The 12,751-nt window shown below is 51.2% G+C and overlaps 2 protein-coding genes and 1 long non-coding RNA gene across 3 annotated transcripts; 1 reads left to right on the top strand and 2 right to left on the bottom strand.

Moving 5' to 3' along the window:
- Positions 1 to 1,415: 1,415 nt before the first annotated feature.
- Positions 1,416 to 3,511, bottom strand: THAP11 (THAP domain containing 11). The gene has a single exon (XM_003998138.5). The coding sequence runs from the start codon at positions 3,039 to 3,041 to the stop codon at positions 2,118 to 2,120; it is 924 nt and encodes a 307-aa protein (XP_003998187.3). The 5' UTR covers positions 3,042 to 3,511; the 3' UTR covers positions 1,416 to 2,117.
- LOC123382367 lies at positions 1,416 to 6,591 on the bottom strand. Its single transcript, XR_006590638.1, has 2 exons — positions 6,443 to 6,591; positions 1,416 to 1,655 (listed from the first exon to the last, which is right to left on the bottom strand). It is a non-coding gene; the product is annotated as an uncharacterized LOC123382367 (long non-coding RNA).
- Positions 6,592 to 6,614: 23 nt separating this feature from the next.
- CENPT (centromere protein T) lies at positions 6,615 to 12,743 on the top strand. The gene is made up of 13 exons (XM_006941628.4): positions 6,615 to 6,810; positions 8,344 to 8,434; positions 8,575 to 8,662; positions 8,771 to 8,867; positions 8,988 to 9,124; positions 9,247 to 9,283; positions 9,496 to 9,644; positions 10,215 to 10,415; positions 10,647 to 10,952; positions 11,182 to 11,272; positions 12,064 to 12,240; positions 12,330 to 12,434; positions 12,509 to 12,743. Exons 1-13 carry the CDS (start codon positions 6,686 to 6,688, stop codon positions 12,630 to 12,632), a joined length of 1,728 nt encoding a protein of 575 aa, XP_006941690.2. The 5' UTR covers positions 6,615 to 6,685; the 3' UTR covers positions 12,633 to 12,743.
- Positions 12,744 to 12,751: the final 8 nt, after the last annotated feature.

Raw genomic sequence — 12,751 nt, 5'->3', positions numbered from 1 at the left:
CCCCGTTCATGCTCTGTCTCTCTCTGTCCCAAAAATAAATAAACGTTGAAAAAAAATTAAAAAAAAAAAATCCCAGGTCTGTACTAATTTGCCTGACTAGAAGCTTCTTACTCATCCAGTGAAAACTCTGCATTGTCCTGCTTGTGTGCATCTGGGGCCTCCCTTGTTAAGCTGTCAGGCCCCCTCCCCCTAAAAGCTAAAACACTGGATAGGCTGTGTGCACATAACCTCCAGACACCACAGTCCTGGCCAGAGCCTGGCCCTCACCTATCCTGGGAGTGCTGCTGAGAGGTCCAAGTCAGCCAAAGTAGAAAGTGTTAAGTCCCTTCAACAAACAGGAGCTAAGATACACTAAAGGACATAGACTGAGCCTAGGAAAGCTCTCAATCCTAGTGGAGAGTGGGGACATGTGAGAGACTGGTTTAGTAGCCGTTCATGAAGGGGAATGCTGTGCTTCCACCACCTTATTTATGATTAGCTGGAACTAACCCTAGGAAGGCAGAGAACCAGTTCCTTCCCCAACCAGGCACCTGCACAACCTGTATTCCACCCCTCCTCCCCACCAGAGACTTGTTTGTTTCTCAAGTCAGTGCCAAGGGGCCGAGAGCAGAGACTAGAGAAACATTTGTCACTGCAGTTCACAAACGGAAGTCCCCAGGGAAGTGGCTTTTTCTAAAGTAACAGAGAAGGGGGTCATGTTTTATGGAGCCCAAGAAGTGTCCATTTGTGCCCAAATACAGTAGATAAGGCAAGCTTTAAAGATATTTGCCTTTCCCTATTGGCTTTGAGCTAAATTACTTGGACCTATGGATAAAAACATCACCTCACTCCTGTAATCTCCCATCTAAAGAAGAATAAAAACAGCCAAGAAAATGAATCACCGGGTCACAAATCCCAATTCCTCCACACTCAAAGTGTACCAGGGCCAAGGTATCTGTACAAGAGTTATGCCTGCAGGAGCCATGGCTGGCTCCAGCTGTGGTCTTCACTGACTTAAGTAACTGCAAGCCCATGTGTGCCAGATGCTGTACTAAGTGTCAGGGCTAAAATGGTGAGTGAAATTCAACCCCAGCTTAAAATCATGAAGGATTCAAAACCCTCAAGAGAAGTGAGGGGTCACAGTCGGTTTAGTTCTCAGTTGCTCCTTCTCCCAATCCACTGACAAACTGGGACCATTTGGTGCAGTTTCCAAACTCTGGAGTGAGCTGGGCCAGGAACTCTGTAGGAACCTTACGAGGCCAGGGTCCATGTGCTCAGGGCCCCTTTATGGAGAAACATGGTCAGTGAAGCATTTCTACTCTCCGGATCAGCCTGGTCCTTGAGACCCAGGGCAGAGGCCTGTTGGGAGGCCTATTTCCCCATGTTTCAGGAATACCTAAATGAGTCTTTATCAAAATAAAATGGCGAAACCCAAATTAAAACCTTACTTTCTGTTTAATTCGTTTTGCCAAACAAACACAGTGAAAACTTTAGTCTGACTAATTGTACAGAAAATAGAATTTGTAACCAGTAGCAAACATAACAAGATAAACCTAAGTCCCTGGCAAGCTGGATCTTCAACAGCAGGTCACCTAGATCCCCTTGTAGATGGCCTCCTGGGGAGAGAGGTCCTAAATAGGCAGAGGCACAGTTCCCATCAGAATCACAGTCTGCACCTGGGAAGGAAAAGCAGGAAAAGGAGAACTGATGTTACTTGGATCTCTTATCACTACACACGGAAGAGTTGTCCCAATGCTGGCCAACCTCAAGGTGTTGTCTTCCTAAACCCATAGTCCTTGGGCAGCCGACCTGCATTCTGAGGGGTTAAGTTTCAAGTTCAGTGGTTCTGAAGCCTCTGCTTAACCAGAACCTGCAACATAAACAGGGGGTGAGGTGAAGAATGGGGGACAAAGTCATAAATGCTGGTGTCACCCGTGCAGAGTCTGAGGTCCCAAACTTCAGGACCTTGCTTCAGGAGAAAACAAGAGAGGGTGTCAGGCCACCAGCAAAAGAGTCCAGCTGCCCTAAGCTTCAGTACTGTCAACCAGTGTCCCAGGAATATAGGGGAGTTCACCAGCAGCGGCCTAAGGTCCCTCTAGGTCCGGGAGTCCAGCAAGCCAAAGGGGGGGGGGGTGCGTTCACATTCCGTGCTTCTTTCGGATGACAGCCATGGCCAGCAGCCGATCCTTCTCGCGGAGTTCTTCTCGTAGCTTGGCCTCAGTGAGACGCAGGTGGCGGATGCTGCCTTTCATTTCCTTCATCTTCACCTCCATCAGCGCCAGGATGTCCCGCTGCTCGTTCAGCTTGCGCAGGAGCTCCTCCTCCGTGGTGCCTGACGACAACGAGTATGAGTGGTCGGAGCCAGTATCAGGGAAGCCCTCTTCACCCACCACCACCAACTGGGGACCCATAGGGCACTCTGCGGCCTCCAGCCCTGCTGTAGCAGCCTCTAGCTCCGACGCGGCGGCGGCGGCGGCTGCGCCCTCGGCGGCGGCGAACTCCACTTGCACGGTCAGGTCGATGGGTTTCACGTCTTCGCCTGTGGGAGTGGTGGGAGCTGGGGGCACGGACCCCGGAGCCTGGCTGCTGTCTACAGCGGCCTGAAGGGTGAGAAGCACAGCAGCAGAGGCAGACACCAGGTTCGGCTGCAGCTGGGAGGCCTGGGCAGTGGAGGCTGACGGCGACGACTGCTGCTGCGGCGGTGGCTGTTGCTGCTGCTGCTGTTGTTGTTGCTGCTGTTGTTGTTGCTGCTGCCTGCGGCGAGCGGCTGCAGCCCCGGCGGGTCTGCGTGCTACTTTGCGCTCGTTGACGCCACGCAGCGGGAAGATGGTAGGGACGCGCACCGTGTAGGTCTTGCGGCCGCCCTGGAAGTGGACGCTGCAGAGACGGTGGCCCGTGGTGGGCTGAAAGGTGGAGAAGCACCCACTGACGCCAGCGCGGGACACGTTCTTGAGCCAGAGACGCCGCAGTTCAGCGTCCTTGGGAAACGTGTAGAAGTGCAGCGCCTTGTCCCGGTGTGAGTTGTTGTAGCAGCCCGGCACGCAGCACGTAAAGCCTGGCATGGCTGCGCCGCGCGGCCCGCCTCGGCCCTGCCCACCGGCCTCCTAAGCCCTTCGACGACCCGGTCGGTCTGCCGCCGCCCGCCCCCTCGACGGGCGGCGCCGGGCGGGTCTTTAGGCGGCTTCCCACTAATGCCGCCCGGCGCAGCCGGCCTGGCCCGGCGCCCCGTGCCCAGAATACGCTTCCCGCCGGCCCGCGCCGCGCCACCCACCCGGCCGCCCGCCTGCGCTCCAGAGTCGGCCCCGGGGACGCCGCGAAGGACCGCCCGGGAAGGAGGACTACGCCCCCCACAATGCACCACGCCAGAAGCTGCTCACTTCCGGAGCGGGGGCGTGATAAGTCCAGCCGCTTTCTTGGGCGCCGCTATGGCCCACGCAGAACAGATTCTTACTCCCACCCGGCTAATCCCTGGCCGACTATAGAGGCGTATTCGGTTGCAACGCCGTCTCCTGACCGCCCTTCGCAAGGACCTGGAATCCTGATACGGCGGCCGGGGGGGGGGGGGGGAGGCGGGAGGCGCGCGCCTCTGTAGTGCGCAAGCGCCCTGGGTATTTGCCCCCAAAAACCACAAATCCCGCAATGCCTTGCGCTGAACTCAGCTGCTGTGGCCTGCAGCGCCGCCTAAAGGAGAGGCCGGGTTACAGGGGACTAGGAGTTGGGTGAGGTTGTGCCAGCGGACAACCTTGCCGGAAGCGGTTCCCCAATCACTGGCGGTTGTGAGTCTACAGCATTCCTGCGGGGCTTGGGTGGGCGACCGGGGCTTCAGTGCCCAGAAAGACCTCAGGAGCCCCTTTCTCTGCGTTGAGCACTCTCCTAATTCAGCCGCTGTTTGCGATGACTCACTGACCTAAACATCAGTCACCAATAGATGCTTACTGTGTGGCGGGCACAGGGCAGTGCGTTGGGAACCTTGCAGGAGCTGACTGACCAGGCCTGACTGCTGCGAGGGATGAGGGTCCAACTTTTGGATAATAGATGTGAATGCACCTGAATGGATTTCTAATCACAGAAATAAGTGCTACAAAATAATGAACACGACAGAGGAAAAAATGGGAGGCGGAGTCCCAGGAAGAAAAAAAACGGTGAAAAGCTGGAGTGGGGAGGAGTAGCTGGCCCTGAGGCAAGAAAGAACTAGGCTCCGCCCTTCAAAACCTGGAAGATGCCAGGCTGGGTAGCTGGAGCGTCAAAAGATACCAAACTGGGCTAAGTTAAAAGATTTGGGATTTAATTCTGCAGAGGACTGGGAGCTGTTGAAGTGTGTTGAACCAGAGGATGGACAGGATTTGTATTGTAACAAGACCCCTCCCCACTCCTCTACTTCTAAGGAGAAAACGTTCTAAAGGACCAGAGAGGCTGTGGAAAACCAGGGAGGAGGCTGGGAAGTCTTTAGGGAAGTTACTTGCAAACAGCCCTCCTTTGCTGAGTTCCCCCTTTCTCCGCTTCTTGCCTTTCTTCACCCTTTCTCCTGATTCTCCCTCCTAATTTTTTTCCCCTCCTGATTACAAACCATGGGTGTGAAATTGGAGCCTAGTATAAACTACTTCTAAGTATTTGATATAAAAACAAGAAAGATTCGGCTATTTACAAGCATGTGAAAGAAAAAGGAACACCCCAAGTTAACTGTTACATTTTTTAAAGTGTTTTATTATAAGAGGAACCCATTCTTAAAATATTTTGTAAACACTAAAAAAAAATTTTTTTTAAATGGGTCGACTGGGTGGCTCAGTCGGTTAAACATCCAACTTCAGCTCAGGTCATGATCTTGTGCTTTTATGAGTTCCAGCCCCGTGTTGGGCTCTGTGCTGAGAGCTCAGAGCTTGGAGCCTGCTTCAGATTCTGTGTCTCCCTCTCTCTCTGCACCTCCCCCATTCGTGCTTTTTCTCTCTCTCAAAAATAAACATTAAAAAAAAATTTTTTTAACGTTTTGGAAAAATACGGGACAATGGAAATGAACTATTTGTCTGGTCCAACATGCAAACATCACCCTTGCACTTTGTGTTCACAACGTGCTCCATGGTTATTGGCATGGGTTTCACAAACCCATACCAGAAAGAAGTTCCATTCCTCCTGGCCTATGCAGCTGAGGTCCACAGCTTGAACCCCCTTCAAACTTAGAAATGCAGTCCATGTTGAAAAATGTGCATTCATTTGGATGAATATACAACAGTAAAAACATGAATACACACTTTGTTAAATGATTAAATGTTTATGAAATGTATGCAGTAGAGATAAAGCAAAAGATCATTGTTACATTGTTTTGTATTTTCATTGTCATACTATTACTGATAGAATTCTATTCTTGTCTCAAGACGTACCTTCCTCAAAAAATATTAATGAGATCAAATTTATATCGTTTCTTCATGCACAGAACATTGAAGATGCTCAATAAAATCGTACCTTCCAGTACATAAAATCACTTCTATTCTACACATAATCTTTTATACATAAAACATATCTAGAATGCATAGCTCTCTCCCCACCCCTACTGCCCTGCCCACCCTCTATCTTGTCACCTCTGGAAAAAGGCTACAACCTTGTCACAAGTCTCCCTGCTGCCAATCTTGCCTCCTCTACAAAATCTGTTGTTCACATGGATACCAAAAAAATATGGTTATGTAATTCCTCTGCTTAAATCCTTCCAGTGGCCTATTGCATTAAGAATAATGTCCAAACTCCTTTCCCGAGCCTGTAAGACCCCACATGGTCTGCTCCCTGCCTGTCTTACTCCTCCCTCCCTTGCTTCATGCACTCAGTATTTTCTTTTTTAAAAGTAGCAAATATAAAGTTTAATCAATTATGTAAAACACATAGACACCTGATCTAGGAGCAAAAGGATAAGTCCATAACTCAGAACTCAAGTTCTAATTAAATTTCCATGAAAATTTAAGAAAGGCTGTCTTGGTGAAAAATGTGCTAATAGAGTCTCTAGCATTAACAGAACTTTGAAAGTCAAATTTCGTCTCAAAATTGCACGTGTTTGGAGATCATAACATTTCTGCTGCATCACAAACAGCCCACTAGCTTTTGAGCCTGCAGCCTGGTCTCTTCTGAGGCTGAGTAGTTTTCACAAATGCAAATCTGACCAGATCACATATAGGATAAAATTATTTTTTCCTGGCCCAAGTGTGCCTACTAAACTAGGAGAGGGAGATGGGAATAAGAGACATTCTAATAGTGACTGCTATTTATTAAGGGCCTGGCTTACTATATATCAGACACCGAGCTAAACATTATCTCAATGAGGGGCGCCTGGCTTGCTCAGTAAGTAGAGCATGTGACTCTTGATCCCAGGATCCTGAAGTTGAGCCCCATGTTGATGTAGAAATTACCTAAACAAACTTTAAAAAATTATCCCATTAGATCAGTACAAGCCCCTATTAGGTGGGTATCATCCTCAACTTACAGATGAAGAAACCAAGTCTTCGACTGATGGCACACATTTGCCCAGGTTCACTCCCTGGTAACAGTGCCTCCAATCCAGTTTACAACGACCGCGCCAGGGTCCTCTGAGCGGGTAGGGTTGGAACCGCAACTCCCGTGAGGCTGTGCGGCAGCCTCGCGGCCTGCCGACTCGCGAGAGTTGGCTCAAACGCGGCGGCGGGAAGGCGGTGGAGCGGCCCACCTGAGCAGTTGGGTGGGAGAGCGAATGGCTGAGGCAATGGCGGATAGCTACAGCCAGGACAGCGAGCCTACCACACGCACGTTGCTGCGACGCGTGCTGGATACCGCGGACACTCGCACCCCGCAGCGACGCCGAAGTGCTGGAATTGGGTATGTGAGGGCGCTGAGCCAGCATATGAGCAACCAGAAGGATTAAGGGGTTAGGTTTCCGTGGGAGACCCCGTTTGGAAAGGGAAAGGGGAACTGAGTCTCGGAGAGGCGCAGGACTCAGGGTTCTGAGAACTGGCTCCACCCTTCTAGCTAGGCTCAGGTCAGCTGTTGGTGCCCGCCGCCCAGGGACTCCAGTCTGACAAGTCTCGGGACCACGGAACTCAAATCACGTTCGGGTCTTTGGGTTTCGGCCTCTGGTGAAGGATAGGCGCTCAGAATCTGGCCTTTTGGCCCGTTCTACGGGCCATCTTCCCCGACATCAGCCCAGAGTGTGTCCAAGCATCTGCCCTGCCTCCTATGTGTCCTCCACCTTTCCCTGCACATTCACTCCCCTTTTCCTGGAGGGTCCTTCTGAAAGATGGGAAAGGAGCTATAGAGAACAGCCTACGTAGAATTCGGGAGGCAGGAACTAGAAAGATGTTTTGCTAGGGAGTAGGGAATTGGCTTGACGTAGTGGCAGTGACAGTGGATGAGGTCTGTGGTGAGCTCATGGTGCAGAGGGTGTGGAATTTGGCATCAGCCAGACAGGGGCAGTACAGTTCTTTTATAGGCGCTGGGAAGCTGTTCGTTGTAGGTTTTAGACCTATGAGTGATGAGGTGGGAGCTATGCCTTGGGAATTTGAGGGAGACTGGAAAGAAGAGACTAGGACTGGCGTGACCCATGTAGAAGTTGCTGTCAAACCCTGACAGGCATTTAAAAGCCTTCAAAATATTTAAAATCCTTCTTGGGTTGTTATTTTTTTTAATGTTTATTTATTTATTTTTTTAAATGTTTTTTTTCAACATTTATTTATTTTTGGGACAGAGAGAGACAGAGCATGAACGGGGGAGGGGCAGAGAGAGAGGGAGACACAGAATCGGAAACAGGCTCCAGGCTCCGAGCCATCAGCCCAGAGCCTGACGCGGGGCTCGAACCCACGGACCGCGAGATCGTGACCTGGCTGAAGTCGGACGCTTAACCGACTGCGCCACCCAGGCGCCCCTTTATTTACTTATTTTTGAGAGAGAGAGAGCATGTGCTCTAGAGGGAGAGGGGCAGAGAAGGAGACAGGGAATCCCAAGCAGGCTCCGCACTGTCAGCACAGAGTGCGATGCTCAACCGACTGAGCCACCCAGGTGCTCCCTTGGGTTGTTATTTTAATGTCAGGAATGGATACTGTTCCATTTGCTTCTCTTGTCTGTGTGGCTAACCTCTGCTTCTAAGAAAGTCAGTTCTGTAAAGGTTTCCTCAGTCCCTCTCTCTAGGTAGGTCATTATGGTCCCTCTCTATTCCCATATCCCTCAGGTTCCCCTTCATCCACAACCTTGTTGATACAGAGCTGAGAACAGGCGCTAGGGGAGGGGCAAGTGGTTTCTGGTTCCTTGGCCTTGAGGGAAAAGGGCTTTAGGCCAAGATTCCTGATGAAAGCACATCTCTGCATCCTCTAGTTTCCTGTCCCTACTTAATTCTCAGAGCAATTGGTCTTTACACAGTGCCCAGAAATCCCTACTTGAAACACCTTCCTCCAGGAGGTTGAGCAGCTCAACAAAGACGAATGCAAGGCGGCGTTCCCAAAGAGCCAGGGTAAGTGCCCCAGCCCATTGACCCCTACAGGGCTCTTGCTGCATTCAGGGGACCCTGAGGTCTAGCTCTGCTCTGGAGCCCACCTTGAGGGAATCTCAAGGCAAACAAACAGACTGATTACTTGATGCTTTCACCCAAAGTCTATTGGCAGATTGGCCCATGTTCAAACCAGTGGACACCTGGAGGAACAGACACCCCGGACTCTGCTGAAGAACATCCTTCTAACTGGTGAGTGAACACTGGCTTGCTGGTCAGAGTTAGACACCAGTCCCATGGTATCTCTCATTCAGGGCAGCCTGCCCTGCCAACCTTACTTTCTTCTTGCTATTTTGGCAGCCCCAGAATCTTCCATCATGATGCCAGAGTCAGTGGTCAAGCCAGTGCCAACACCGCAGGTGGTCCAATCCTCTAGACAGGAAAGCATTCGGGGCAGGTGCACAATGAATTCTCCCCCTTGCACTGGGCTGTTGGGTAGCTCTGATCAGGGAGCCTCTTGAGGGTCCCAGAAGCCAATATTGGGCTTCCTGGCCTGAGATAAGTTTCATCCTTGTAGCCTGGAGCTGCAACTTCCTGAGCTTGAGCCCCCTACAACCCTGGCTCTAGGTCTGCTGGCTCCTGGCAGGAGGAAGCGGAAGCTGAGATTGTCAGTCTTTCAGCAAGGAATAGACCAGGGTCTGCCTCTCTCCCAAGGTAAGACCCTGGACAACACTTGTGGCCACCCTCTTTTGTCCTCTGGAGAGGCTGAAGAGGCCTGAGACAGGGCTGTCATGAGCCTAGAACTTATCATGGTTTCTTTTTAAATTCTCTTGCAGAGCCTTGTGGGAATACCAGTGCCTCTTCTCTCACCAGGTGCTGTTGTCTGTTTGGGGGTTGGTGGAGAGGCTTGGGGAGGGAGGTATTGATTGGGATGGAATCTGACCATATTGGTCCCTGCCAGTATTAGCTTCATAGCATAATGGCTGTGTTCTTAGAGATGAGAGCCCCAGGGCAGATGGGAGTATTCTCCCAAAAATTGGGCTTCAGGTACCTGACTTTCCTTCATGGCTCCTCCCTCCCACCAGTTCCCTCAACTTGACCTTTGCCACACCTCTTCAGCCACAGTCAGTGCACAGGCCTGGTTTGGCTCGCAGACCTCCCACCCGTCGAGCTGTAGATGTGGGTGCATTTTTGCAGGATTTGCAAGATACTTCCCTGGCCTTGGCTTCTCCAGGTAAGGTTGAGATTTCCTTCTGCCCTGTGGGGAAAGCTCCCCCACTCCCATGGGAGGTATGCTGAGTTCAGGATTACTCCTCTGTCAGGTCAAGGACAGTGAGCAAGCCTGACTAGTAGGTCTATGAAGAGTTTCTGCTTCCTTTCTACATGATGTCCCTTGTCTAAATGGAGCCCCAGTCTTAGCCCCACATTCTTGAGAAGCTAGAGGGCTGAGGGTAGGAAAGGTGTGGTATGGTGACTGGAGCTTTTGGGGAGATTGATTGATAGGGCTCAGGTTTAAGGATCAGCTGGCCAATCAGAACTGACTGGGGAGCCTGCTTCCAGAAGACAAGTTTAGTAGAGTAGGAGGATTCCAGGTAGAGGGAGCAGAGTGAGAAGTGGAGGCATGGGTGAGCAGTTTGGATGGGACAAGCTGTGGTGGGTGGGAATGTTAGGCCTAGAAGCAGGAAGATCACTGTGGAAGCTCTCTTAGAATACTAGGAGGTTTTCTCTAAAGGTCACTTGGGGCAGACTCATGGAGTCCACTGCCCAGGCCCTGGTGACAGAGTCAACTGCCTTTGATCTCCAGGTAACAGCCTCAGAACCCCTGTTGCTACCCTGCCAACCGACACCGTGTTGGAGGACACTCAGCCCTTCTCCCAGCCCTTGGTTGGCCATTCCCCCAGTGTGTACCACTCCCTGCCCTGTCTCTCTTACACTGAGGCTAAAGATGCTGAGAAGGCTGTCAGTCACAGGACACAGAGGAGTGGGCCTAAGCTGCAGAACCACAGTGAGTATGTGGGCTTTTCCTTCCTCGGGCCCATTTGTGTGTCCTGCAGAGTCCCCTGGCTGTTGGTCCCTCTTACATCTCAGAGCAGAGTTAGTGTTGGGCCAGGATACTCCACAAACAAGTACCCTGGGTCTCCCTCTGGGCTTTTCTCCTCAGTGAGCTAGAGTGGATTTTATTACTTTATCCTTGAGCTACATCCTTCTCTAACTTGTATTCTCTCCCTTGATTCAGGTCCTGTAAAACCAGCCCAACTTCTGGCAGGAAAGTCAAAGAAGGTTGATGCCCTTGCTATGAGCTTCCCAAACACCAGCAGTGCTATCGCTGGAGAAGATGAAGTAGAGCCCTTACAGGGTGGAGTTGGTGAGAACGCAGAAGAGAGGATGGAGGAAAGTTTGAGTGTGAGTGAAGTGAAGGACACAACAGGAACACAAGGATCTGTTAGGACAGACAAGTCTGACAGAAATGAAACGTCAGAAGCTGTTGAGGCCAAGGAGCCAGAGGGATCTTCAGGAGATGAGAACATCTCTGGTAGGACAGGTAAGGGTCCCAGTGCAGGGATGGGGGAGTGACTTGGTGACAGCTACATTCAGTCCCTAATCTGAGGAGTTGTATATCTGGGTTGTGTTTCTGGGCACAAGTAGTCTTGGGTCAGGGAGACTCTGAGGGGCCCGTTGCTTGGCGGGCCAGACGTAGGAGAAACAGGACAAGGAGGCTGTGGGTCTTCAGAGTTGGGTGAGCCCCCTATAATCCTGCCCTTCCTCTACAGCAAGTCCAGAATTGGCCTCCAGCACCACTGAGTTTCTTCAGGCCAGGCAACTTCAGTTTCTTGAGTCAGCCCCACCGCCTAGCACTGCCATGTAAGATTCTATGACCTTGTTTTGCATGGGCTTCTCGGGAAGGGAGCAGGCTTCTGAGCTTGGCATTGAGTACCACAGGATTATCCCCCTTCTCATTAGTATGCAGATGATCACCCAGGAGAGCACCCTGAGGTGGGCTCAGTGAGGCTCACTGAGTACATCTGTCATCCTGGTGCATGCTTCCACATTCTGAGAGGAAACTGGGTAGGGGGATGTTTCTAAGTTAGTATATAGTCAGAGAAGGCTTCCTGGAGGACGATTAGCAGAATCAAATAGGCAGAAAAGGGCTGAGGGAAGGAATGTCTGTCCATACAGAGGCCTGAGGATCATGGGCCTGAGCAAGTACCAATTTATGTAATAAGTCTAGACTAGGACATTGGGTCCAGACTGGAGGATCAGGGCTGCAGGGAAAGACCAGGCCTCAGTGTGGTCCTCTGTCCCCACTACCCCTCAGCACATAGTTGGAGTTATTGGTTCAGGTTAGCCAAGGAGTAAATGGGCCCTAGTCTTGGCAGGAGCCAATAAGACTTTTGTTTTGTTTTGTTTTTGTGTTTTGTTTTGTTTTTAAATTTATTTGTTTGAGAGCAAGAGAGAGAACCCCAAGCAGTCTCCACACTGTCAGCACAGAGCCTGATTCAGGGCTTGAACTCACGAACCAGGAGATCATGACCTGAGCCAAGATCAAGAGTCGGATGCTCAACCAACTGAGTCACCCAGGCACCCCAAGACTTGTTTTTGACTAGGGGCCTCTTCACGTAGCATTTTAGCTAACTATCCACTCTTGCCCCCAGCTTATCCTCAGAGCCTCTGGAGCCTCTACCGACCAGGCTTCCTCCCAGGGCCAGAACCCTTGGCCCCAGGCCCCGTCAAGATCCCCACAAGACTGGACTGAACCACTATGTGAAACTCTTCAGCTTCTATGCTAAGATGCCCATGGAGAAGAAGGCTCTTGAAATGGTGGAGAAGTGGTGAGTCCTGGACACTCGGGGTGGGGAGAGGAGCCCCTCAGATCATGAACAGTCAGTTCAGTCTTTTCTACCCCAACCCTCTTTGGCAGCCTGGACAAGTATTTCCAGCATCTTTGTGACGACCTGGAGGTGTTTGCTGCTCATGCTGGCCGCAAGACTGTGAGACCAGAGGACCTGGAACTGCTGATGCGTCGGTAAGTGGGCAGAAGCAGGGAGGTGCTGGATGTGGGAGTGCTGACACTGATTCTATATCTATCCTCTGCTACAGGCAGGGCCTGGTCAACGACCAAGTCTCTTTGCATGTGCTTGTGGAGCGGCACCTGCCCCTGGAATACCGGCAGCTGCTCATCCCTTGTGCATTCAGTGGTAACACTGTCTTTCCTGCTCAGTAGTGGCCAGGCCTCAACACTCACCCAGTCCCTACCTAGGGCCACTTGGCCCCACATATTCTTCCAGGTCTCCTCCCATCCCTCCTCACCATCAATAAAGTGTCACAAACAGAATGTGCTGT

The sequence above is a fragment of the Felis catus genome, chromosome E2 (genome assembly GCF_018350175.1).
Source record: "Felis catus isolate Fca126 chromosome E2, F.catus_Fca126_mat1.0, whole genome shotgun sequence".
Taxonomy (NCBI): Eukaryota; Metazoa; Chordata; class Mammalia; order Carnivora; family Felidae; genus Felis; species Felis catus.
Note: the sequence above shows the minus strand (reverse complement) of the source record. Positions and strands in the feature narration are given on the sequence as shown.